Below are 26896 nucleotides of genomic sequence, written 5' to 3' on the forward strand. Positions count from 1 at the left end.
AGCCTCATTAGAAGTACCAGTGAAGCCATTAAGAGCAGATCTACACTTAGTATAAAGTCTCTAAACCCTTCCTACATCTTAGAGCATCAAGAGTAATTATGTTACACGAGATCGTCAAAGGGTCCATCGGATAGCAGAACCTCAAATTCAGGAGGAACAATGTGGCTGTGGAACACTGGACCAGCTCCGTGTCCTTAGGAGGGTCTTGGAGGGTGCGTGGGAGTTTGCCCAACCAATCTACATGTTTTTGTGGATTTGGAGTTGGACCATGTCCCTTGGGGGGCCCTGTAGGGATACATCGGGAGTATGGGGCCCTCTGACATAGGCTGTTAGGTCCCTATATGATCTGTGTCAGAGATTGGTCCGTCAAGCTCATTCCCGGTGAGAGTTGGACTATGCCAAGGCTGCCCTTTGTCACCAATTCTGTTCATAACTTTTATGGACGGGATTTCTAGGCACAGCCAATTTGTTGATGGGATCCATTTTGGTGACCTGAGGATCGGGTCTCTGCTTTTTGCTTTTTTATTGTGGTCCTGTTGGCTTTATCAGAACGTAATCTCCGGCTTTCACTGAAGTGGTTCACAGCCGAGTGTGAAGCAGCTATGATGAGAATCAGCTCCTCTAAATCAGAGACCATGGTCTTGAATTGGAAAAAGGTAGAATGCCTTCTCCAGGTTGGGTCCTGCCCCAAGTGGAGGAGTCTTGGCGTCGTGAGAGCTGAGCCGATTTATGTTCCAGTCCTCACCTATGGTCATGAGCTTTGGGTAGTGACAGAAAGAACGAGATTGCGGATGCAAGCGGCTGAAATGCGTTTACTCTGCAGGGTAGCTGGGCTCTCTCTTAGAGATAGGGTTTGAAGCTTGGTCACCCGGGAGGGGCTCGGAGTAGATCTGCTGCTCCTCCACATCAAGAGCAGCCAGTTGATGTGGCTTGGGCATTTAGTTAGGATGCCTCCTGGATGCCTCCCTGGTGAGGTTTTCCGAGCACGTCCAAATATGAGAAGACCCAAATGAAGACTCAGGACATGCTGGAGGGACTACGTCTCTTGGCTGGCCAGTGAACACCTTGGGATTCCCCTCGAAGAGATGGCCCAAGTGGTTGAGGCGAGGGAAGTCTGGGCCTTTTGGCTTAGTCTGCTGCCCCTGCGACCCCGACTCCGGATAAATGACAAATAATGGATGGATGGATGGATGGATGATCATCAAATGCTTATTTTAAATAAAGTTTAAATGATAAAAACATTGTTTTCACAATTTTATTAACAAGAATACAAAGACAAACGTGATGTCAGAGCCACAGGTCTGTAGTCATTGAGTCCACTGATCCTTGGCCTCTTGGCGGCAGGAACTATGGTGAAGGTCTTGAAGCAGGCAGGCACATGAGATGCCTCCAGTGAGGAGTTGATAATGCCCGTAAACACTGGCACCAGCTCATCAGCGCAGTGCTTTAGAGTGGCGAGAGATACACCATCAGGGCCCGGGGCTTTCTGTGCATTTCGAGTTTTGAATTGCTTCTTCACATCTGCCTCATGGACGTGTAGGGTTGTGGTGGAGGTGTGTGATGTGAGGACCTCCTGGGTGACGGGTGAGGAGGAGAGTGCTGAGGGTAAATTCCACAGTGATGGTGATGGCTCTGGGGTGGGGGGTGAATAACCAATGTCTCTATTATTGTTGGGACTGGATGAGGTGTGAGACCTGCTTGATGGCTCATCAAACCAACAAAGCCAAAAGACTCCCAGTTAGACCAAAACTTGACAACTTACTTTTGCCTTAGGTACAGTGAGTGTTTGGTTTTGAATCTTCAACTTGTCCATTTACCTAATTAGTAATTAAGATGACTGGTGGGACGTTCAGGCATACATAGGAATCGACGGGGCAACGGTGGCACAGGAGTTAAGTGCTCGCCCCGTAATCGGAAGGTTGCAGGTTCGAGCCCCGCTCAGTCTGTCGCTGTCGTTGTGTCCTTGGGCAAGACACTTAACCCACGTTGCCTGCTGGTGGTGGTCGGAGGGACCGGTGGCGCCAGTGCTCGGCAGCCTCGCCTCTGTCAGTGCGCCCCAGGGCAGCTGTGGCTACACTGTAGCTCATCCCCACCAGTGTGTGAATGTGTGTGTGAATGGGTGAATGACTGGTTGTGTTGTAAAGCGCCTTGGGGGGGGGGGTTCCAGGACTCTAGAAGGCGCTATATCAAATACAGGCCATTTACCATTTTTACCAATCGGCACTGTCTGCTTCAGGGGTATCTGAATTTCTAAAACCTTTATTTTAAAAGTTAAAATCACTTTTAAAGGCTAATTGTTGGATTTGGAAGACTTAAACAATATTATTTTACAAGCCGTAACACTTCCTTCTTTTAGTTATTTTTAAAACACAGAAAATGTTTATTTACCTGCAACGTTTCGTTTGCGGCTGCAAACTTCCTCAGAGCTGACGCTGATGGTGGCGTCACTTCCTTCTCCGTTTATCCGCGGGCAGCAGAGGATGTTGTCGCCCTCTGCTGCCCGCTCTCCCCTCTCCGATGATGCAGTCCCATGCACGGTCCAACGAGTAAACTCCATCGTCTCTGTTCATGGTCCCACATCCACGTCTCCTTATCTCTATAGCTTCTGTTATCCATCTTTTGTATTTCTGTTGTTCGGTGTTTATGATCCTTGTGTTGTCCCGGTCCATTATATGGTTTTCTCTTGTGCAGTGATCTGTTACGGCTGACTTCTTTATTGTGCTTTCTGCTTCTTCTTTTGCTGCTCTTGTGTGTCCTCGACTTGCCTCTTTCTCGCACTCCGTTCTGTGTTCTATTCTTCGTGTGTTGAGTTGGCGACAACATCCTCTGCTGCCCGTGGATAAACGGAGAAGGAAGTGACGCTGCCATCAGTGTCAGCCTGACGAAGTTTGCAGCCGCTAACGAAACGTTGCAGGTAAATAAAACCTTTCTGTGTTTTAAAAAGAACTAAAAGATGGAATTAGAATTTCAACACAGCAAGAACACACCAAAGAAGCCGTAACACTGTTGTTTACATTAATTCTGTGGTGATCTACAAGCATAAACACTAAAAGTTTTGTCAATATAATCAGGTAAAATAGGAATAAATGAAATGACAGAAAACAATTGTTGCTGAACTGTTTTAAAATTAGAAGACTGGAGCTGATGTTTGATGGTAGCAGTGTAAGTATACCTCTGCTCTTAGACTGGCCAGTAGCTCATCAATCCTGGTGAACATGAACTCTTTCTCAGAACTGAGGCTGTTCAGGAAGCTATCTAGATTGGGGAAGACGTCATTTTAAAGATTGTACAGCAGCTTTCAGATTTGGCAAAAAGCAACTCAAACAACCACAGATTTTAGTGTTATTGTTTGTCTCTCGACTGAAGATTAAATATGTTTATTTTAAAGCATCAGAACTGCTGGCAGATTGAAAAAATTGTAAAATTTTGAAGAAAATGTTCAGATTTTCTGTCTTCATTTGGCTAAAGCATCATGTTAAACGCTCAGACATATTTTATTCTTATGTAACTGAAAGAAAAAGAAATAAACTTTAAATTTTGTGCTAAGTACTGTTAGCAGTGTTAGCTCTGATGCTAAGAATTCTGGTCTTTGCACACAATTATTCTGCTAATGCAAGAATTAAACAGATAACAACTCTCTGTCTTCTCTTTCGTCCTCTCTTTTCATCATTTGTCATCATTTGAGCTCTGTGGTGTTTACTCTCCATCTCTGTGCCATGGCTGAGGGTGGCTAGTTATCAGGCTGACCCAGCCCAGCCAGGCCCTCCTACCTGACCACTGCCAGCAGGGAGCGGCTGCCCTCGTCTAAATATCTGCAACCACAACAGCAGCCAGGGAATGAGGAAATCAGACCAGAGTCAGCTTCTGCAGGCTTAGAGGGCGCCGCTCTGCATGAAAATTCATCGGCACGCGTTTGCAGACGCGCTGAGGAGCCCGCCATTTCTGCAACATCCGGCTATAAATCTGTTGTGACAAGCAAACTGAATTCATGAGCCAATCTTCTTGCGACAGATGTGTTTTAATTTTAAAAAATGAAAAGAGGATGGAATAAAAAACTAGTGAAAGTGAACTTCTGCTTTAACTTTCAGAGTTTGAATTTATTTCAATTTATTCTTTTAAATTTTTCACTTCTATAGTTTTTGAAGTCAAGCGTCAGTGTATTTTGACAAAGTTTTAGGAATCTAACCCCTATTGTTTTTAACATCTTAATCCTATTGTTTTTGTCAATAAAACACACACACACACACACACACACACACACACACACGCTGCTGCCTTCTCAGTCAGTGGAAGCAGGTGTTTGTGACTCTCTTGGGGTTTGAGGTTTTTCTTTTTTCAAACTTTTTTTCATGGGGTTAAGTAGAAGATGGTGAAATTCCCAATGTGAAAGTCTGCTTTTTACACACACACACACACACACACACACACACACACACACACACACACACACACACACACACACACACACGCACTCACAAACAAAACTAAAATAGCTGGCTTTGAATAAAAGTTTTTAAATGAAACTTGTGCTGTCTCCTAGCTGCTGTCCCAATTGTTCCAGGGGTGCCCAATCCTGGTCCTGGAGGGCCGGTATCCAGCATGTTTTAGTGGTTTCTCTGGTGTAACACACTTGATTCAGTGGCTAAATCACCCGTGCAGCATCTCTTCAGGCTCTGCAGAAGCCTGTTAATCACCTGCAGATTAAAATCAGGTGTTGAAACAAGACTGAAACTAAAACCTGCTGGATGGCGGCCTTCCAGGACCTGGATTGGGCACCCCTGAAAACAGAATCAAACATATTTACCATCATCCTGTTTGACCCTGAAAATGTGTCCATCACATAAAATGTCTTTTCTGTTCACATGTCCCTCTGAAACTACACCAACAAAGCTAGGGATCTATATTTGAGGACTCTGTGGTGAATCAGAGTAAACTGGGGGTGCAGGTGGCTGGGGGGTTAAATATAGCTGCTGGTCTGAGCCAGGGCCCCTTGACTTTTGCAAGCTCTCACAGGAAAAGCAGTCCCCTCACGAGACTGACAGGAGCTGCTTTAGCTGCACATGGAACATTTTCACATCAGTAATCATAGTGCATGCTAACGTGAAGTGTGCAAAAAAATACACGGAATGATAAACATTTCTGGATCATGCTTGTGAGCGGTGCCCCTGTTGTCCTATGATATAGCAGCAACAGTTGGGAATATTTGCCTATTTCCTTCACTGCCTGGTAATCTGTCCAAACTCCCAGTGAATGTCCTACGGAGGGAAAAAAATGCCACGATACACATTTACAACAATTCTTTGTATCAGATGGGGGTATTTGAATTCTACAGTCATAAAATATATTTGAATACCATAGATGGTTTGCTCTTCTAGAGAATAGATAAGACTTTCACTCCAAACAATTGTAGAGCAATTACAGCCTTTTACAGTTCAGACATTAAAATCCTCTTTACGGTTCGCCACCGCTTCAACACGTTTAATGATCATCTTTATGTTAATTAACACAGGACGCGTAATCGTAATAAAAACAGCACACTTTATTTGCTTGACAGTATAGAAAAGTATAAAAACTTGGCATGTATAAATGCTTTTATAAAAACAGTAGCTCCTGCAAGGCTAGTATCAAAACAAGTACAAAAAGATTGTTGGCTAAGTGTTCGAGATAGGCTACTGCAGATTCTGTGAATTAAAAAAAAAAATGAAATGCTGAAGTCTGCTTTACAAAAAGAATAAAAAATCATACAAAACTTGCAACTGGGCTTGTGTTTGTAGTATAAAAAAAGTGTTTACCTTTGTTGTTTTCTAAGAATAAAAAAGTCAAGTGCTGCTTGTTCTTACTCTTACTGGGTCAAGCTCATTTCAGATTATGAAATGTACATAGTGTAATCTCTTCCCCTCTCCCTCCATATACTTATATATAACATTATATTTAATCATTTGTTCATGATTGTCTCCCAATTCAGGGTTGATGTGAAGGCCGCTGCGAATTGAAATGAAAACTCAAATTGGATGAGAAACCGGTGAAATGTGGTAAACAGGTAATACTAACATCATCATTAATGATAAGAACAGACGTCTCTGCTCTGGTTGAGTGTTTACGTGATGTGTCAGACCATAAGGTTGAAATATCCAGTAGACCCAGGATCGACTTTGAAAACCAATGACAAAAAGAAAAAGTGAAAGAGCTCCATAAGAGTAAAAATAAAACAAAACAATAATTCAGAGGTCAGTTTTGAAATCCTCACGCTTTCGGGTTACATGATAATGCTAACAGGGCTTAAATACTTAAAATTACAACACTGCTCAATTGGTCGATTGTAAAACATCAAAAAGAGGAAAAAAAAAAAGGAAATCAAACCAATAAATTAACTTGTTCTTTATATTAATATCAAAATTTGTAACTAATAATACAGCCCAATGCAAACACAGTCACCATTTCCCCCATTTCTATAATACAATGATGATAATGAGCAGTTTAGACCAAGAGACAAAGGAAAACCCAAATCCAACGTTTGTGTACAGATGTAGTCTTCCGTTGGTTGAATTCCAACAAGTTTGAGTGTAAAAACACCGGCGGCATGAAGCCTCTCCCAACTGTTGTACCACAACAAATATAAAACCTGCGACGCTGTGTCCAGCGCAGGGAGTGTTGACGCTTCCAGATCAGCGTCCGTCTCCGTCTACATCACCAGTGTCCTCGTAGGGTAAGTGTTGATGAACTTGTGGCTCTGCTCCGAGGCCAAAATGTGCTCCTCTGGTTTCCCACAAGTCTGCTCCCAGGAACTGAGCTGTTGCTGCTGGAGAGAACCGAGCTGGTTTGGTTTTTATGATCAACATCAGCGGCATCACCAGCGTACACGGACATGGACCTACCTGTAGTGGGCTGTCCATGCCTCGGTGAGGGATGTGGAAGGTTTTGTGTCCATCGTCACTCAGTACTGAGCTTGTAAGCAGGTCCTGAATGAAAACGCACAAGCCTGAATATTAGTAAAAGTAAATGATTGTAGAATTAAAACGCTAAAAGCTCAAAGACAGACGTACAGGTACTTCCTGTGCAGATGTGTTGGGGGAGAAGAGTTGTGTGTTGAGCTCCTGGCCTTCCCACTGCATGCATGGGCTCCTTTCACATGGAGACTCCACCTTGACCCCAAAACACAACATGACTATTAAGGATCATACCATCAGTACAACACTCTAACACCTCTGAAGTGTGTCTGTGGGTTGGTGTACCTCCTGTTTGATCTTCTTATGAGGAGGCTGTTCAATGGCACACTCCATTGGCTCCTGCTTGATAGACTCAACCATCGGCTGCTCCAACGTTGTATTCTGAGAAAGGCACAAATCTCCCGGTGAATCCCAAGGCCGCATCATAAATGTAAAAATCTAGTTTTTTTTTCTCACCAGTAGTTTAAGGGGTCCGTACTTGGTGTCCTGGAGGGCAAGGGTTGATCTGAAAGGTGTGGGCGTACGAGGACTCGTCTCGAGAATCGATCTACGACTGTTCGGTGTTCGGAATCTGAGGTAGAGAGAACACAAGCGGTGTTTTAAAGCCTCGTACAAAACCAATCTAAGTCATGCAACGAGAGACGTAAGGAACCTCACATTTCATTCTCCTTTTGAGGCCGGATGGAGTGGTCGATGTGAGGCTTGACGTCCACGTGCATGCTCGTTCCTAAACTGTCATCAGAGTGTTCTGGGCTCATCGACTGGTTAAGAAACTGAAACAAAAGTGGAACAAATCAGAATGGGTTTCAGGTCAAAATCACCAACTCAAAAGGATCAGGGTTGAAGAAGTCAATGCTCGCTCTCTTTCTCACCAGCCACCACATGACTGGTGGCTGGTCCATGTTCAACACTCAGCTAACTACCTGTGAAGGTGGAAATGGTAGGACACTGACTGCTGAAGACTTGGGCGTGGAGCAGATGAAAGCAGCTCTGGAGTTCTGATTGGAAGACACTTTGCCTGTTTTCACAACGCTCTTACCCAAGAAGCTAAAGGCCTCGCCTGCTAAGGATGGGCTCTGGGGAAAGGGACGGTAAAACGGGTCAAAACCCCCGCTGCCGACGATCTAAGCTATCTATCTCACGTGCATACGGGTTGTTGCGTCACAAAAAAGAAATCAAGCAGAGACTTACTGAATCAATGACAGATTCCATGAAGTCTGGAATAGTATTTGAGAATGTGGGACTGCTGTGGTGGCTGCTGCTGTTGGAGCGGGAACGAGCTGCCGAGGCGCTCTCCTCCGGCAGGCAGCTCTGGTCCAGAGGCAGGGCCGTGGCGGTTGCCTGGTAATGAGGTAAAGACATCGCCCCGCCGTCCGGGCTGCTGATCACAGAGCTCTGGCTGGCCCAGCTCGGGAAGGACAGGTTTATCTGTAACAGGGATGAATAACGAAGAATGAGAGGTGTGAAACTGTTGAAGAGATTAGAGAAAAGAAAAGAAGGAGGAAGGGAACTCAATATTAAAAGCAAGAGAAGTGTTGAGCAGGAGAGGGTTGCACAAGGGGTCATGCACACACAGAAACAGTGATAAGGTCCGGTTTCGTCACTTCTGCAGAAACAGACCCCCCAGATGTTTCCTCCTTATTCACACAGAAGCTCGCGTCCGACCGCTGTCCTTAAGGCGGGGTGATGAATGACAGGACCCAGACAGACGAGGTACTCACTGGTAGTGACGGCTGGCCTTTCAGCTCGTTTTCTGTCGACATGAGCAGCAGCTCGATCTCTTTTACCCTCTGCTCCTTCTCAGGGTCCTCCTCACTATAGTGTCTCTAAAACGAGGAGAGCGTAGGAGGAATATATTAGTCACTTCCTGTCTTCTGATGACTTTTATTGCCCTCATTTATACACGCACTGTTTTCCACCTCTCTGATAACAACTGAACGTGTTGGAGGCTTGTTTGAATGACCTCCTCATGCGTCTCCTGAGAATAAATTATGGATGCAACTGTAATTTTAAGCTGCTTTATTCGAATTTGGTAGACTGAAAGTCAATTTATAGATAAAATAAAACCAAAAACTGTATTTAGTTCAAGTTAAAGTCACCAGATTTTTCATTTAAATGTAAAAATCACATTTTCATCAGTTCCTCCACTGCTGACGTTTCACAAAATAATTGTTCCAGTTTGACATGATGTGGTGAGGAAACTGAATCTTGGAGGATCTTCAATAAAGTAAAAACAAACGTAACCAAGGTGTAAGGGTTGCGTAGCCCGCGTGTGATAGCGAGACTGTTTAAGCGTACCTGAATGGCAGCGGGTCCATGGTGGGCGAGGTTCAGGATGTTCAAATGCAGGGCCATCGGGAAGGGCACCTGTTGAGCCGACCACAAACACATCCGTGTTATTCCGCTTCCTAGGGCGCTTGTCCCGTTTTGGTCCCCCCTTCGTGAGTTCTACTCACCCTGTGAGTGTCGGACATGTAGGCGTAGTTTAGTGGCGACACGGGAGGCAGCTGCGCGTGACTGGGCGAGTGTTGCGGGAAGCTCATGATGTGATTGCTGGACTTGATGTAGCCGTGGCCGATGGGCAGCGAGGAGCTGCCGGTCTTGGGTGTGCTCTGGAGGTAGCCCTCCTGTTCCACCTTTCGCCTCATGGTGGAGTTCCAGTGGTTCTTAATGGCGTTGTCGGTCCTGCGGGTCACAAGCAGCACCATGTGGAGATTATTTACTCGTAAACACGCCCTCTGTGGTATCCTGAGAGGCGTTATCAACACCGGCGCACACACACGGATGCAGATAGAGAAAGTCTCAGTCAAACACACAATCGCATGCAGGCTGTTGATAAGGTTATCAGGATAAAGCAATATCTCCATCTCTGCTCGTTCCACTCCAAACCTTTTTTAAAAAAGAGCATCTTTACTTTAACACATAAGCGTCCTCTCTTCTACTTCAGCCTCACCACATTACACTCAGTGATCCATCTAGCTGCACTTCTCCCTCCATCAGCCTCACCTGCCAGGAAGGAGCTTGGCAATTTCCGCCCAGCGGTTTCCCAGCTTCTCGTGTGCCTGGTAGATGATTCTGTCCTCCTCCTCGGTCCACGAGGTCTTCTTCACCTCGGGATTCAGGTGGTTGTGCCAGCGTTCGCGGCACTGCTTCCCGATCCGTCCCTTCAGGTGCTTAGCAATCACCGACCAGCGCTTGGCTCCGTACTTCTGGACCAGCTCGATCACCTGTGGTGGTTTTTGGGTTTGAGGGTGAGAAAAAAAGAGGAAAGGGCAAAAGAACATGAGGAAGAACAATGAAAAGGAAGTAGATGGCAGAGGATTGGGAAAGGGGAAGGAAAAAGTAATAATAGTGAGGAGAGGGAGAAGTTAAGGGGGAGTGAAGATATGACAGTAAGGGGGGGGGGGGGGGATGAAAGAACAAATAGAATAAAAAGTTTAATAAAGCTGCATGAGCTGTTAGAGATGTTTACAGCTTTATGAGGCTTCTCCCCGGCCCTCGACTTTCTTCTCGGAGGTGAGAGAGAACACCTGCCAGAGAGGGCCGAGGGAGTTTCCTGTGCAACATTAGCCGCTCTGCTAATCGTTTCAGTGGCATCTGGCTGGAAATGCAACTCCTTAGATTTAGCTCAATAAACACCCGCTGCTTGGATGAGATTAAACAAGACATATGTTGTGTAACAAAAAATGTGCAAGAGCATACAAAGAATTGCCACAGAGGGGGTTGCTTTAATCTAACAGGAACATAAAGTATTACAACTTATTACAACTTATACATTACAACTTATTTCCTGTGAGTAAAAACCCTACTTTTGTTTCTAGCAGGTTCCTAGAGATGTTAATGGCTCTCTGGAAACTGATGTTATTAATCATCACTTCTATGTTTTCCTACCCTCTGGTCCTCCTCTTTGGTCCAAGGTCCTTTTATGAGTTCTGGGTTGAGAACCTTCTGCCACCTGTGCTGGCACTGCACGTCCGTTCGATTCTGAGTGGTTTAGAGCACAAAAAGGCATTTTATTATTTTGTGCATATTTAAATCCAGAGCTCTGATGGAGATGCACCTCAGCTTTTGGCTTTCACATCATTTATTTACCTCCAAGGCAAGCTACTTACAGTTAGTAGGCTTGCAATGACTTTCCAGTCTTCAGATCCATGAAGTTCAACAAGTTTCTTCAGCTTGTCATCCTGAATGAGACAGAAAACATGTTTGCTGAAGAGGTCAAACATCTGCTGCAGTTGCAGTAACAAATGCATTAAAACGTGGGGTTCACACATTCCTAGAGTGAATGCCGGCAAAAAGTTGAATTTTGAATACCTCCTCTCGCGTCCAGCGAGTTTTGCCAAGGTGACGCTTCCCTGTCTTGGCCAGTGACCCGTCATAGTCGTGTTCATACAAATCTGTCTCCTCCTCATCCTCCTCGCTGCTGTAAACACTGCAGAAATAAACAAAGGTCAGAGATTAAATGAGGTGGAGTCTGTGTGAAAAGTGTTGCATGATATCTGATAATAATGGGAGAATGAACTTTATGTCTATTGATACATAACTCCTTAATAAGCTCTTTAGAGAGAACATAAAGAAGTCAACCCGCTGTTTAGCTCATCAGGTGTCAAAGACAGACAGAGAACCAGTCATTCTTGAAGGTTTGGGTGCAGGCCTGGAGCCAAGACACCCACAAGCAGAAAAAAAAAAGACCGAAGGAAAGAACAGCAGCCTGGAGGGAGGAGGGGAGGGAGGGAGAAGGATGAACAGGTTCCAGTGTTTTTGGTTTCCACAGATACTGGGATTGGCACATGTGATCATAATTTTGTGACCCTGGCGTGTTCAGACCTGCACAGGTATTGTACAGCGTGCACACACACACACACAGTGTTTGGTTAACCAATCAAGATGTCGGACCAAAAGAATGTGGAAGCTAGGTAGCTTCAGAGTGAGCAACAGGTGTACAACCCCCCTCTGCGGTGTCAGTCAAGGTTATTTATTGTGTTATCGTCCTCCTATTCTTTTATTATCCATTAACTGGACATTTTGACTTAATGAGCAGCAAAAAATCCACTGACAAACATACAAGAGACCCCTGATGCACAGCACAAAGAATACATGTAATAAAACAAGATCAGAGACATCATGATTAACCTTGTTTGGGCACAACATTACAGATAGATTCAAAAACGTATTGCATTTATGGTTTCTATCATGTTATAAGTGAGTATATTTCATTTTAACATCCATATGGAACTGAAAACCATCGATGGGATTCTGAACAGCAGAATTTATGTCATAATGATCAGAAAGACACAGACCGTCTAACTTGAGGTAGGTGGGTTTGTTTTTCTTTAAATATTTTAGTAAACAGAGCACGCGCTGTTGAGGACGTTGTGAAAGCGCTGTTTCCAAAATAACCGAGCGCCTCTTGCTTTCAGTGATGCTGCTGAACACTTCAGGCTGGTGCTGAGTGACCTTTAGACTGGATTCATTTGAGCAGTTATGCGTTAAATGGGACGAAAACGAAAGTAACAGAATGCGTTCGCGGCCGCATTGAACGCAACACACCAGAATGCAAAAACACAAACCCTGAAACTGCTTTCAGTCTAATAGTATGCATAATATCTGCGATATCTTTGAAACACCTGCGTCTGTTCACCGTATTGCTCCGCAGCGTGGCATCAGCGCGCGTGTGTGTCACCGTGACAGCAGCGCGAGGAGCGCACATGCCAGATGACCACCACCTGTCATTGGCGCGAGCCTCCCTCGCAAGGAAAACATAACACTCACAAATACAAAAATAATAATAATAACTCAACGAAAATTATCTAACTTTTCTCCTTCTGCTTTTAGGGAAAAGCGCGTGCCCTGTCAGAAAAGATGCACCTTTAAGTGCTCCGCTTCACGCTAAAAACACAACAACTGCGATGAAATATGATGAAAAAGTTCTGAATTATGAGGTTTAAAGTAAGTTTTCAGTGGAAGCCCACCTGTTTCTCGGCCGCCGAGTCATTGTTGAGTCGGGACAGCGGCTTCCAGCAGGTGGTGCCGAGCATGTACCTTCGCTGTCAGCGCGGAGCTTCTTCTCCCAGCGACCAGGAGGCTGACATTAACTTAAACTGGTGTGGCAGACTCCGGGGAGTTCCTCCTCCCTCCCTTCCTTCGCATCCCGGGCAATTTGGCGCTACTCAGGCTTTTCGCTCCAGTGCGCATGCTCAATACACCGTCTACTCCACTTGCAGTCGTAATTTTCTTTATCTGTATTTAAAAACACACAAAAAAAAATGTGATTAATGGAAATGAAAGAAATTTTGCAACGAGGTAAAACATTACATTCTAAAATTGAGTAAACTTAAATTTTAGCTAAAAAATAAAACAATAACCACTGGGCTCACTCTACTAAGAAATAAATTCAGTGTTACATTGAATGCACCATAAAAATAAATGGCATATTAAAAGTTAATACGTGTCAATTGAATAACTTCCCGCGTTTAGTTCAGTTTTGTCCTATACATAATTAAAATATAATACAAATGTGCGCAACAAAGTGGTGTTAACATTTACACAATTATAGTGAAGTACTACCCACCTCCTCACACACACACACACACACACACACACACACACACACACACACACACACGCACGCACGCACGCACACAAACACACACACACACACACACGCAAACACACACACACACACACACACACACACACACACACACACACACACACACACACACACACACACACACACACACACACACACACAGCCTGGTCGTGCGCGCAGAACACTTTCCATTGAGCAATGTGCATTGCTTCTCTTTTTCCTATGAAAAGAAGAAGGAGAGTGTTGGCATTCGGACGGAGAGAACAATAAGACAGGGTTTGCATGCGACAAGAGCGAAGTAACAGCACCTGTTCGTGGAGCGCTCACGGTGGAGTTGCAGATGTTTCCCTGTGATAAAGCTTGCAACAAAACCTTGTCTTATCGTCCCGCGACAAAACGCGCTCCCTTCTCTCCTACATAAACAAAGTTCATGAAACCCAGTAGCAATAAAACTATTTGTGGGGATTTATTGCGCTTTTAACTCATATGTTATCTGACTATTTTATTGCCTTTAGGGTTTTCTTCAAGTTTCTTCTTTAGTTCTGCATGCCAATTAATGCAAATAACCCACATTTAAATTAAACAGGTTCAACCTGTTTTTCAGCAACCTGAATGATGAGGAATAAATACTGTTCTTGCATGACTTAATTATCTCTAATTTATTATAATTATTTTATTTTCCAGTAAGGCTGACCGTGTGCTATGACAATTTTGTTTTGGCTGATTTTTCTTTTCACCCTGATCCAGGGCTGTTCTTGTTCAACCATTCATTGCAAGAAAGGAGGGGGGCTTAAAGCTTTATTTGTACAAATGTGTCTTCTCATTGTATTAGTTCCTCCATACGCGACCTTATTGTCCTGGTCACTTGTAATTATCATCACCCCAGAACAGCCTATTGTCCCAGGATAGTTTTCATAATAGCTGGCTGACAAAGGGCTACAGACATGTGTGTGCACATGTTGCCACAGACAGAAAATTGCCCTATTTGATGCAGCATGCAGTGCATTTAACACATAGTCCTGAGAGTTAATGACATAGAACATAACTATTATTTAGACAATGCAATGATGAAAAGGTCGTTGTAAAGTGGAGATGTTAGAACACCAGTAACAGGCGTGATTGCCAAAAAATGTAATCAGAGGTCCATGATGTGATGTGTCAGATGGTTGCCGGGAAACAATCACTTCTAGGCTTCTATTCTTCCACACACCTGTGTACACAAGCATTGTGCCAGTCATTTCTGCCTCGAGGAGGTGGTATTTCTAATCTATTCAAATGTCTAATTATATAGTAGCTGTGCACAATTGTAACACTAGATGCCCCACATAAGAGAAAGTGGGTCACTAAAAGTAATCAAGCACAAATCATCTGTAAAACCTAAATGTCAACACAAATCCAATGTTCTATTTTACATCTTTCAAGAATTTATGACCATTAGATGTACAAGGCCCACATTTGATAAAGGTTTTCCTTCTAGGGTAATTTTTCCCAACTATATTGTTATCTGAGACCAAACTGAGAGATGAGAGCCAGTGCATGTAAATTCCTTCATAGTAGGTCAAACAGGAAGCTGGACACCCATTGACTCTGTAGCCCAGGACATTTGCATGGGTGTGATTGGGCAGGTTGATGGCAGGCATTGTGATGGCTAACCTCTTTGTAAAGCACTGTGTGCACAGGTTGGTTCATTTGAATGATTTTAATGACAGCTCCGGGCCCTGAGGTATCATCCCATGAGGCATTCGAACCCAGTTTGACTTAGATTGGTGTAGTTGATTGTTTGTGTGTGAATTTAAATTTGTGTATAAGAAGGGTTGATCCTAAGTCAAACTGTTGGTAAATATTATTTTGTAGTTATGTAGTTGAATAAATCCGCATGTTATAATGCTAACTGTTATTGTTACTGGTTAGACATAACTGTTGTTTTTAAATTAGAGGCCAAGCAAGGCGACAGTGGCTCAGGGATACGAGTTTGCCCTGTTATTGGTGGGTTGCCAGTTTGAAACTAGGCTCCTGGCCGCATTCATAGGTCATTGTGTCCTTGGGCAAGACATTTCACCCTGTGGTGCCTGTGTTCGACAGCCTTGCCTCTGTCACTGGGCCCCATGGCAGCTGTGGCTACATAATGGCTCATCACACATAAGTGTGTGAACAGGTGAATAACCGACTCGATTGGAAAACACATTTGAGTCCTCCGACTTAGAAAAACACCATAAGTGCAGGTCATTTATCATTGCTGACTATCTTGTATTATTGTTCAAAGTGAACTGTGGCCCTCTTTCTCCCTACTCAAAACCAGTTGTCACCAGTCTGGGGGTGAAAATTAATGCTGGACTTAAATTTGATGCTCACATCAACTCTGTGATCCGGTCCAGTTTCTTTCACCTGAGACGCCTTGCAAAAATCAAGCCTATGCTGTCGACAGCCCACCTGGAGCGGGTACTGCATGCATTTGTTATTTCTAGGCTTGATTACTGCAGCTCTCCGTATGCAGGGTTGTGTCAGTCATCACTGCGTCGCCTACAGGTTGTGCAGAACAGCGCAGCCAGGTTTCTGACTGGGACCAGGAAACAGGACCACATCAATCCGGTTCTGGCCTCCCTGCACTGGCTTCTGGTCTGTTATCGTTCACACTTTAAACTCCTCGTCTTTGTTTACAATTTCTTCCAGGGTGGTGCTCCCCCTATCTGGCCACAATCCTGAACAGATACTCCCCATCACGCGCTCTGTGCTCCTCTAACCAAGGCCTGCTCGCTGTCCCTAGTTCTAGGTGTCGTACTCGCGGGGACCGGACTTTCTCAGTCCTAGCACCGTCACACTCTGGAACCAGTTTCCACCCTCAGTTAGGCTGTCCCCATCTCTGCCAGTCTTTAAGAGTCGCCTAAAAACCCACCTCCTCCGCTTGGCGTTTCCTGAACGTGTTTGAATTAGGCCCTCTTTTATGTTGAGTTTATTTCCCTGTTTTCATTGGTCTCTCTGTCCCTTGTTTTACCCATTTGTCTTCTACTTGAATGTTTTACCTTTTTTTTGTAATTTGTAATTTGAACTGCCTTAATTTTCGATTTATTCATTTAACTTTGTCATGTACTATGTTCAGCGCCTTGGGCTTCCCGACAGGGTTGCGGAAGGCGCTATATAAATAAAGCTTTGACTGATTGATTGATTGATTGAATGTTTTAACCCTTTGATGAATAATGGTCACTACACTGGACAGGTACTTAAAATTGTTATTTATTTATTTTTACTATTAAGCACAGCTGTTGAAGACTTTATTGCATTTGAACCCATCCATTTGGACTTCAGTAAGTCAAGCCAACATATTTCATGTTCAGATTGCACACTGTCCACTGAGGTGGACATGTAAAAAATGATTTGTAAATTAAATTTTACAAAAAATATGTAAATATGAAATTTGTTTCATTCACACCTAAAGATGAATGAAAAAAATTGTTACAAAAATCATGGTTGAAGATTTCATAATTCATGCATCAAAGGGTTAAAGGTTCCTGTGCAATCTTATTTAAATATGTGTTGTAAGTGAAACTCAGCTATGACCACATCAAATTTTAACTAAAAGTCTGCTCATCTTAGTTGTGGCAAATTTTATAGAGAAACAACTGAGGGCTGCATTCTATTCCTGCAGCTGCTCATGCAAGTCTCTAAACCTGCTAACGAGCTGGACTTTCAAATGGAATGAAGCCCTTTTTAATGCTCTTTTGTTTTCTCCCACTCTTTCAAGTCTAGATTTCAGCCATGAAAAGCTAACCTATAATCTAGACAGTCAGTTTGCTGAAGCAAATTGATCCATGCCATGCTCCGTCGGGTCGGAACCAAAGCAACCCTGGACGTCTGGTGCTGGTCCAATCACAGTGCTCTATCTGTCTGGTGGCCAGGAAGTTGCATCTTCTTCGACAGTGTATGGCGGACTGTCCCATGACTGACATCATTAGCAGTCCAATCATGGTGCTCTATCTGTTTGCTGGGCCAATCACAGTGCTCTGTTGGTTTGGTGGCACCAAAGATGAATCAGTTGTAGACGTAAATGAAATGTTTACTTTCTAAGCATTTTAATTTAATTTGTTCATTGGTTAATTAAATATTTAACTTACACACAATTCAATTCAAATTTAAATATTTAACTTACATACAATATGATCTACTGAAAAAAGGTTATGGCAACATTTTAGGCAAAAATCATGTGCAATGTGAAGCATCTAAAGTCTATGTGGGAATGACACTTAGGGCCGTGCGTCTACTTGCTGTGAACGATGTGAACGCGTGTTCAAAATGGCTGCCACGTGTAACTTGCATTGATAGATTGCGTAGTTTGTGCTCGTCCTCCAGAATTAACGTGACGCGTCCTAACGCTGCAATATAGGAGTAACCAGTAGGGGTAGTTGACAAAATGAACGAGACACACTCACCATGGTGACTCCGTCTCTGGTTTAGAGGTCTTTCACACTATCTACTATACCGCTGCTGTCTTTTCTTTCTGTCGTAATCTCAAAATCGACCAGTTAATGAGCTTTTTTATTGACGCCATGTTTGTTTTGGTTGTCCCTACAAACCTAGTTCTCTATCAGGTCTGATTTCTCTCATCTGCCCCCTAGTGGAACACTCCAGTACTACATGCAGTGCAGTGCAGTGTAGCAGCAAGTACGTGACCAAAGACGCAGCCTGCTGCCTGCACCAATGTGAGATTAAACAGCAAGTATATCACAGCCCTTAGCTAGCTTGGCAAGGCAAGTCATCAAGCCAATGAAACCACCCAGTCATGGGGCGGGATCTATGGTTGTCTTTCAAACAGTCTCTGCATGCAATCGGACAGCGTTAGGACCAATCAGAGCAACAAACAACGTGTCGTACTCCTAGCTACGAATGTCAGTCAATGGGGTAGTCCAACATAAACTATGAAAGAAGAAGCAACTAATTCCCATTTTGAAATAAACAACCTAAGTAGTACCTCTATCAACAGAAAGGCTCAGGTCTAAGTAGTCCAAAGTTTGTGCCAAAGCCATGACAAACAAGCACTGTTCCAGAGCAGACGCCATTGCAAAGCTAGCATTAAGCTATAGCATTCAACCCGCCTAATTTGCAATTTGATTGGCAAGACAAAAAAAAACTGTTGAAGCCAATGGTAGAGCTGAGTCTACGAAGGAGTGTGGCAATACCAACCTGCAGAGCTAAATCTTTTGCCACTGCAACAGTTGGCCTAGCCTTCTTGGCTAACTCTTAACTACAATTAAGTCAAAATGGCCAACAGCTGGCTGCTGCGCAGTGGTGCAGTGGTTAGAGCTGTTGCCTTGCAGCGAGAATGTCCTGTGTTCGCTTCCCAGCTTTCTGCATGGAGTTTGCATGTTCTCCCTGTGCATGCGTGGATTCTCTCCGGGTACTCCGGCTTCCTCCCACAGTCCAAAAACATGACTGTTACGTTAATTTGTCTGTCTAAATTGTGTGTGTGTGTGTGTGTGTGTGTGTGTGTGTGTGTGTGATTGTTTGTCCTGTGTGTCTCTGTGTTGCCCTGCGATGGACTGGCTCTCTGTCCAGGGTGTACCCCGCCTGATTGCCCATTGACTGCTGGAGATAGGCACCAGACCCCCTTCGTGACCCTATGTGGACAAAGCGGGTTCAGACAATGGATGGATGGCTGGCCAACAGCCATTGTAATATACAACAACTCTTTGATGACTTGATTATTATTATTATTCTGAGCTACTACAGCAATCAATTTCCCTCTGGGATTAATAAAGTATTCCTGAATTGAATTGAATTGAATTGGATTGGATTGAATTGAATTGGATTGAATGCTATCTGTCACAAGTAGACTTGAGTTCTAGTATTTTTTGTTTTTTTTCTAAAGTTTACCTGTGGTAGCGTTCTTCAAATGGGTTAACTTCAAAAGTAAATCAATTGTAGATTCGTTGAAACTAAAAATCTAATTATCTAGGACATATTTTGGGAACGGACAGGCCACAAAGCATTATTGCAGCCTTCCACTTTCCGCTGCAGCCTGCAATGCCACAGAACGTAGGTTTAATCATGAAGTTTGATGAAAGCTTAATTGCATGACCTGCCACTTTCTGCACCTCACATGTTTTTTCCCTCTTTATTGACTTTTGTTGTTGAAACTTGACTACTGAAGGTGCATGCTTTGCATTTTTCCTGGGGTGACTTACTGTCAAAGACTTCCCATAATGCCTGGTGCCCTTGGCAAATTATGCAAAACTTTACCTCACATCCACTGTCAGCTCTTTGGGCGGACTATGTTCCCCCCTCATCTGTGTGTACAAAAGCTTTGTCTTCTACAAAAACAACAGGATTAGAGCGTGTTTTCAATTTTACATGTCGACATCATCTTCTGCTTTCATTTGAAGTCATCTTTGTTGTTTACAATGAAAATTCATGGACCTGAATGTATAGATGAGCCCAAAAGAAGATAACATGATAAATAAAACTGATGTTTGTCAGTGTAAAAATAAATGTTTTATATCGTTTAAACAAAGCACCATTCCACTCCACTGATCCCTTCATTCTTCTAGCAATCTGCCCATCCATCTGTTTAATCCAACTAATTACCTCAACATCATTTTTCTCTTTATACCACTGATTCGTTTATCAGTTTATTTAATTCTGCACGTGGATCAGCAGCACAGATTTGACCATACAGTCCTTCAAAGGCATTCAAAATAAAACGAATGCTCAGATCCTGTGCACAGGTGTGAAAAATCACACCTCCGTCTCATTGCAGTGCAAATGAAAAAAAAAACATATTATCTATACGAAAACACATAGAAGGAGAAACATCTGTAGTAGTTATCAAACTGGTAAAAAACTAGGTTTGGTTGATTTTGTCTACCAGGGTTTTAGGTTTCTTTTGGGGACAATACCACCTTAAATCTAAAATTACCCCCAAAATGTCAAAGTCAAGACTGCTCCGTTTATCAAATTTGTCCCACATATCAAGTTCTTATTTGTGATCTTGGTTTTAAAATGTCCTAGAAACATTTTAGTGATGCAGAGGAAGAGTTCCCTCCCTGTCACCTGCGTGACCCTATAAAGAGAGCATGCTTTGTGCCTGTTCTTTTTTATGTGCATGTTCCATATGTTCAATTGCAGTTGTTAATTTTGACATGAAGATGTGTGACTTCAAAACACAGGAAGTGGAATTTTGGAGGGGAAAACCTCCGCCCGCTTAGAGGTGCACACAAACACGAGCTGGCAATCTTTTAACCAAGGGTGAACGGTGCACCGCAAATAGTAAACACCCCAGGATGACCCCTCTCTCTCTCACATTCAGAGTATTTTTGTTGACAACATGCACTTTAGTTGAAGTTTCATCTAAAACATGAGACATTTATTGTGGAAAATATCTTCACAATTACCCAAGCAAAAATCTTTCTTTCTTCACCCTGTTCTATTTTTAGTTTTGGGAGACACACCAAGCCTCAAATTTCTTTTCAACGTGCAGATGTGCAAGAATATCTCTCGTCTGCATCACTTGTGGTATCAGATTATTCTCTGACATTTTCACTATCCTCTCATTCATCTGCACATTGACTACTGTAGTTGAAGGTATCTTTGGGCAAGTTGCAGAGCAATTCACAGAGAAACAAATGCAATCAAGTGTCTGCAATAGCTCTGATTTCTCTCTGCTTTGTGATCAACGGGGCGTAGGTTAATAAAAAGATGATGATTTTTCTCCTTCAAGAACAAGCACAACCGACCAGCGACGAAGAAAGCGCACCTGCAGCCGTGCAGAGACCGAGTAAGCAAAAAGAAAAAAGAAAAAACTTTATTAAAAGATGATGTTTCGTTCATAATTTTCTCCTTTTTTTATCATCAGAAAAACGAAAGAGGAGAATCAGACGACAAAGTAGGCCGGTAGGAAGTAGGATTCTCTGGAGGTTTCTTCCTGTTAAAAGGGAGTTTTCCTCTCCACTGTCGCTTTATGCTTGCTTAGTATGAGGATTGCTGTATAGTCACTGACACTAGTCAGTGACTCGATGCAATTTGCTGGGTTCCTTATATAGGAAACATTATTTCTGATTGGCTTAATGAACTGACCTGAATTGGAATGTTTATTATGTGAAGTGCCTTGAGACGACTCTTGTCGTGATTTGGCGCTATATAAATAAACTTGAATTGAGTTGAATAGTTGAATGTTTTTAGGGATGGTAGACAGCTGACCAGATGCGTACACGCCGCAAAAATAATCTCCCAGCAGGTTCGATAATATTCTGTCCAATTCGTGATTATCCATTAATAATAATCCACTAATACCTCTCTCTTTGAGTTTATCTCCAGAATGGAGTCATCACAGGCATACACAATGAGTGTAGCCGTGGCTCTCAATTCATCTGTGTAAAATAGAAATCATGACATTTGATACAATTTGAAAATTTTTTAAACAAAATTACGAACCATAGCATCATTCTTCTCTACATTTTTATGATATTTAGACAGAATTTGTTTCAGAGAAACTCCACAAGCCGTGCGACACAGGAAAAAAACACTATGGTGACCGCAGCAGTCGGATGCTAAACTCTGTAGCTGTTTATCTTGATATTGTATTCTTGAACAACGTAGTGCTAAGATAGCAGGAAAAAAATATGTCAGTCTAGATTGTGTATGTGAGGTGTTGTGAGCTCAGATGGGCTGTTCTTTAACCATGGGGCATAACCTTTGACAGGATGATTGTTGACATTTGCACCCTTCTTAGACGGGACATAAAAGTGTGTTGCATGCATGATGGATCTGTTAAGTTGTTTCTACGACTTGCTGAAAAGAAAATGCTCGCTACTTTTTTCTGCATCTTCTTCTCTTCATTGTTTGCTCTCACTTGATGGCAGATTGATAAGACCTGAAAATGCAATTTCTTGGAAAACTAAATTAGTTTGTTGGAAAAACGATGATAGAGCTGAACATTGCAGTTTTGTAACAAAATTTTTTTAACTGATCAACAAGTCAAAACAACCGTTTCAAATCACATATTGAAACAGGTGCGTAATTATTTTTAGTAGAAACTGTGATGATTTTTTAAATTCACAGATGATCCCTACAATGAACACAATCTAAAGTCATAATAAGTTAAATAAAGGTTGATAATCGAAGACATATATTTAGCTCGTTGTTTTTTATGATTACTGTCTCCGTATCAAATTAATTTCTAAGCTGTATTAGTTTATTTGTCCAAAATTAGTTTGTAAATATTAACTGACCGTGGGTCCGTTTGAACTGCGCCCACTCAGAGCCGCTCCTGTCAGTAGAACTGATTCCAGTACATACAGGAAGTGACGTCAGCGGAAAAATCTTGAAGTTATCTTTTTTTAACTTTAATACGCATTTTGAAAATTTGTATGATCCGTTGTGAAAATATAAACGTTAGAAAACATTTTACATTTAGCTTAGTTGTTTTCGGTGCTGCTAAATAAATCGTAATTCGTACACTCGTTGTTGAAAACTACACAGGAGCAAACTCAATGGCAGCCGCGGTGGTAAACACATGTATGTGAGCTGAATAACATCTACACCGGGACCAACAGAGGACAGAAAGACGAAATGTCTCGCCACAGAAATGTTCGAGGTTACAACTACGATGAAGGTAGATTACTTTAGTCAGTATTTGTTGCTTCATTCGTTGCCTTCAGACTGCTAAACACCTTAGCCGCTAGGCTAAAATTAGCTAGCTAACGCTAGTTCGACGTTCACCTGCCAAAATAATAATGCTGTCGTGTCATTTGGCACCAAGAAAAAAAAAAAGACAAATTACACCTCAGTACCGGCGTTTATGTGCATATCCACTGATTCAGGTGTTAACGTAAAAACCTGAAATCAATGAAAACAACTTGCATGATAATAAATGTAGCGGCTGCTATTCAGTGATTTGTTAGAAAGCTCTAAACGCATGAATTGTACAAGTTTCATCTAAGACAGCTAACATACACTCAACGGTTACGGTTCTCAAACCGGAGTAATTACCCGGCGACCATCATGCTAGTTAGTTTGTTGCGGATTTTTAAAATTGCTGACAAGGCAGAGTGACATCTGGCACAAAGCACTCTGTAACAATGATGTAAAGAAATATTTGGCAAATGATTAAAAGCACTTATTTGACCTTGTTCTTTTGTATATTTTTAATCAGATTTTGAAGATGATGACATGTATGGACAATCTGTGGATGATGACTACTGTATATCACCAGCAACAGGTTGGTTTCCAGTGACTCATTAAGAGGAAATACTGTATTAATAAAGGACTGGTTTAGTTTCCTTCTGAGACCCTTTCTTAAAAATGTCCAGTAACAGATTTTAAAGTCTTTACTGTAACTAAAGTGACCAATTACTCTGATCAAAATGCCAGCCAGCCAAATAAAACAACCTATTCTAATAGGTCTTCCCATGTTGCCAAAACTGCTCAAATAGAACAAAAGATCGATATTGATCACCTCTTCAATCTCTGGTTATCAGTCACCTCTGAAAAGAATGATGAAAAATCAAAATGTGACCTGTTTGTATTTACATGTTTTTTTCTATGTAGCATTAGTAAAATTCTGCATGGACACAACTAATCTGCAGCTATGTCTATAACTGAGTCAAGTTAACACATTATGGGCTAAAACTTTGTTGTTTGATCTTCAGTCAATCCAATTAAAGTTAATCGAAAATTTCTAATAATGAAATGGCTTCAGTTTAGTCAGTCTTGAAGATATTGAGCGGTAACTCCATAATTTGTCAACATGGGATGAGGATATACTCCGACATGAAAATGATCAGACAATATGCGTTTCTTTAAAGAATGCTGGGTCTTTGATTTTTCATCTTTTGGCTGATGCTGTTGTGTATTACAGGTTTGCAGTCAGCACTTAATTAAACAAAATTTTGTTCATTTAGCTAATCAGTTCATTTACTCACGTCGAGAGCGACAAGCCCCCAAAGAGGAGCCTTTAGAGGAGGAAGAGTATGAAGTGGAAGATGTTCACATGTCCCCAACAGCCGACCACAACCTTGACCCTCTTAATCAAGGTACTCTTTTTATTTCACTGCAACTACAGACAAAATGTTTTTGGATTCTTGTGTATACATTTTTTATGTTTTTACATATGATTGATCCTGCTGAATCGATAGTTTTTTTCGAATATATTTTTTCTAACTCCCATGTTTCGTTCTAGCTAAGCTGTATTCCTGCCTGGACCACATGCGGACCGTGCTCGGAGACGCAATGCCAGACTCGGTGCTGACCCAGGCTGCAGTCAGACATGGGTTTGACCCGCAGAGGGCATTGGATGCAGTCCTGTCTGAAGACACCAAAACGGCCCCGGTTACCAGAAGTGCAAATGAAGAGATGACATCAGTCAGTAGAGTTTGTCAAGAGACGACGCCTCTTCCACAAAGAACCAAGCAGGAGATTGTGGCTGAGAAAGGTACGCCTAGAGTGAATCAAACCTGAAGTTTTATTTGTTTTAAATATTGGAAATGAGTGAAATCAGATAATAATCATTAATTCTGTATGCTTAGCACTTTATCACTAAGAGGGATTTACTACAGGCTCTATTGATGACACATTTCCATCATGCATGTGTTTAACAAAGTGCCTTGTTACTTTTTGTTCTTGCTTCTTAAATGTGGTGTGATTCATCACTTCTGCTCATGTGATCCTCTCGTCCCTCCTCTTCGACAACTTCGCTTGGCTTTCGTAAGGTAAGGAGCCTGCTTGTCTGCTTCTCACACAGACACTACATCCACGGCACATAAACAAACACAACCAAGTGCACGAAACCTCTTATCAGCGCTCGAGACCGGGCCTGCAAGTAGCAGCTGTGCAAAGAAACGTTTTCAGCTTGAAAATGCTCATGGAGGCGTCGGCGGCAGCACCAGTTTGGCTCAGCTCATGTGTGAGCACGAGCGAAAGAGTAAAATGAGCGCAGTTGATAACAAGTTTTGCTTAGATGTTTCATCATTGAGTGTAGCTTCCAATTCATTGCCGACTATTCCTAATCAGAGTAGCCTATCACTTGGAACTCTGGCATCTTTGAAAATGTCCTCTGAATCTAACACAGCAGCTCCCTCCATCCTTTCCACTTCACTCAATAACCTGTCACTAAACACCCCCAAGGTGAGAAGCTCCACTGTAGCTCCTCCTCCTGAGTTTGGAAGTCTCAGTTCTGTTCCGCATCCATCGACGGCCGATCCTAAAGGCAGTCCTTCATTGGCTGATTTAATCCAGGAGCACACCAACCGCAGCCCAGTTCTGAGTAACTCGCTCATTTCTGGAAGCGGAGGGCCTTCTGTTGCAGCACCCACACTATCGCTGTCTGAGCTTGCTTCTCAGCACCAGATCACTCAGGTTCTGCCTCGGTCACAGAGAGCAGTAAGCACGGTCTCCTCTTCCAACACGAGCAGCCTCACTCCTTCTTTTCTCAGCGGGACCGTCTTGTTATCAGAGCTAGCCCAGCAGCATCAAACCAGCTGCTCCCACCAGCCTCTCAGCCCTGAATCTCAACCACCTGGCCTCTTTTTGTCACATGTTGCATCCGAACAAAAAGGAAAAACCTCAACCACCTCAAATGGGTCACAGTACTCTCTCACTTCACTACTTTCACCAGCAAAACCAGAAAAGGCTGACGTGTTGGCAGAAAGCTATACGGAGGGTGGGACTAAGTGTGAGTTTGACCACAAACCATTCCAGCGAGTCTCCAGGCCGTCTAAACTGGGTCACACTATCGATCTGAGTACACTCATGTCCCAGGCGGGCAGTGACCCCCCCTCACCGTCGTCTCCAGTGTCTCTGACCCAGAGGCGAGGCTGTTCGGTTTTCGCAAAGCCGTCAGTGTTTGCGATGACTTTGTCATTCCAGAGCCACGGACAACAGAGAGAGAGGAGAAATGTAACGAGGGGAAAAATAAAAGTCCAGAGGACAAGGAGTGGTCACCAAAAGATGCTTGATAGCAAACCGCAAAACAAATCCAAAGAGCAGCTTCTCCCAATCAAACCGTTTCTCTTCGACTCGCCTTCGCCTGACGATATCGTTCGCGCCAACCAGAAGAAAGCTTTCACGAGACAGACTTAAGTGGTGGCACCACCATCGTTCCTGAGGAGCCTTTTAACTGTGAATGCTGCAGCTGAAGACAAAAGTCTTTGGGATCAACAGGAACTTGCACTGATTGGCTCAGAATGCCATCAAAAGCTTTCAAGACATTTCCTTTTTATGCATTATATAAATCAGTTATGTCTTCGTTTGCGGTTATGTAAAGCAGAAAAACACTGGCAGCTTAATCGATCAAGGCTCTGAGTTATAACAGTTTTACCTTTTAGAAAGTTTTTTTCCATATTTGCCCTCGCTGCCTTTTTTTCCTCAGCAT

The 26896-nt window shown here is 42.9% G+C and overlaps 2 protein-coding genes across 6 annotated transcripts in view; one reads left to right on the forward strand and one right to left on the reverse strand.

Moving 5' to 3' along the window:
- Positions 1-6477: 6477 nt before the first annotated feature.
- myb (v-myb avian myeloblastosis viral oncogene homolog) lies at positions 6478-13173 on the reverse strand. Of its 4 annotated transcripts, none has more exons than XM_015947096.3 (16): positions 12920-13173; positions 11262-11379; positions 11060-11131; positions 10839-10931; positions 9954-10174; positions 9404-9632; positions 9246-9314; positions 8669-8773; positions 8139-8375; positions 7871-8023; positions 7605-7720; positions 7404-7518; positions 7233-7328; positions 7044-7142; positions 6876-6959; positions 6478-6796 (listed from the first exon to the last, which is right to left on the reverse strand). In XM_015947096.3, the coding sequence occupies exons 1-16, from the start codon at positions 12940-12942 to the stop codon at positions 6683-6685; spliced, it is 1944 nt and encodes a 647-aa protein (XP_015802582.1). In that variant the 5' UTR covers positions 12943-13173; the 3' UTR covers positions 6478-6682. The 4 variants fall into 4 exon arrangements, with proteins under 4 accessions (XP_015802582.1, XP_015802581.1, XP_015802585.1 ...); XM_015947095.3 differs by having other exon boundaries at positions 6529-6799; XM_015947099.3 differs by lacking the exon at positions 7871-8023 and having other exon boundaries at positions 6529-6796.
- A 9751-nt stretch (positions 13174-22924) lies between these two features.
- hbs1l (HBS1-like translational GTPase) overlaps positions 22925-26896 on the forward strand; it is a 33154-nt gene continuing 29182 nt past the window's right edge. Inside the window, exons 1-5 of one of the 2 annotated variants that reach the window (XM_015947101.3) lie at positions 22925-23140; positions 23681-23746; positions 24429-24560; positions 24707-24958; positions 25241-26837. In XM_015947101.3, coding sequence (XP_015802587.1) covers positions 23098-23140; positions 23681-23746; positions 24429-24560; positions 24707-24958; positions 25241-26604 — 1857 coding nt within the window. In that variant the 5' untranslated portion in view covers positions 22925-23097 and the 3' untranslated portion in view covers positions 26605-26837. Of the gene's footprint in view, positions 23141-23680; positions 23747-24428; positions 24561-24706; positions 24959-25240; positions 26838-26896 lie in introns of those variants that run through there. The other variant, XM_015947100.3, reaches the window with a different exon arrangement.

Source organism: Nothobranchius furzeri, chromosome 2 (assembly GCF_043380555.1).
Source record: "Nothobranchius furzeri strain GRZ-AD chromosome 2, NfurGRZ-RIMD1, whole genome shotgun sequence".
Classification (NCBI taxonomy): domain Eukaryota; kingdom Metazoa; phylum Chordata; class Actinopteri; order Cyprinodontiformes; family Nothobranchiidae; genus Nothobranchius; species Nothobranchius furzeri.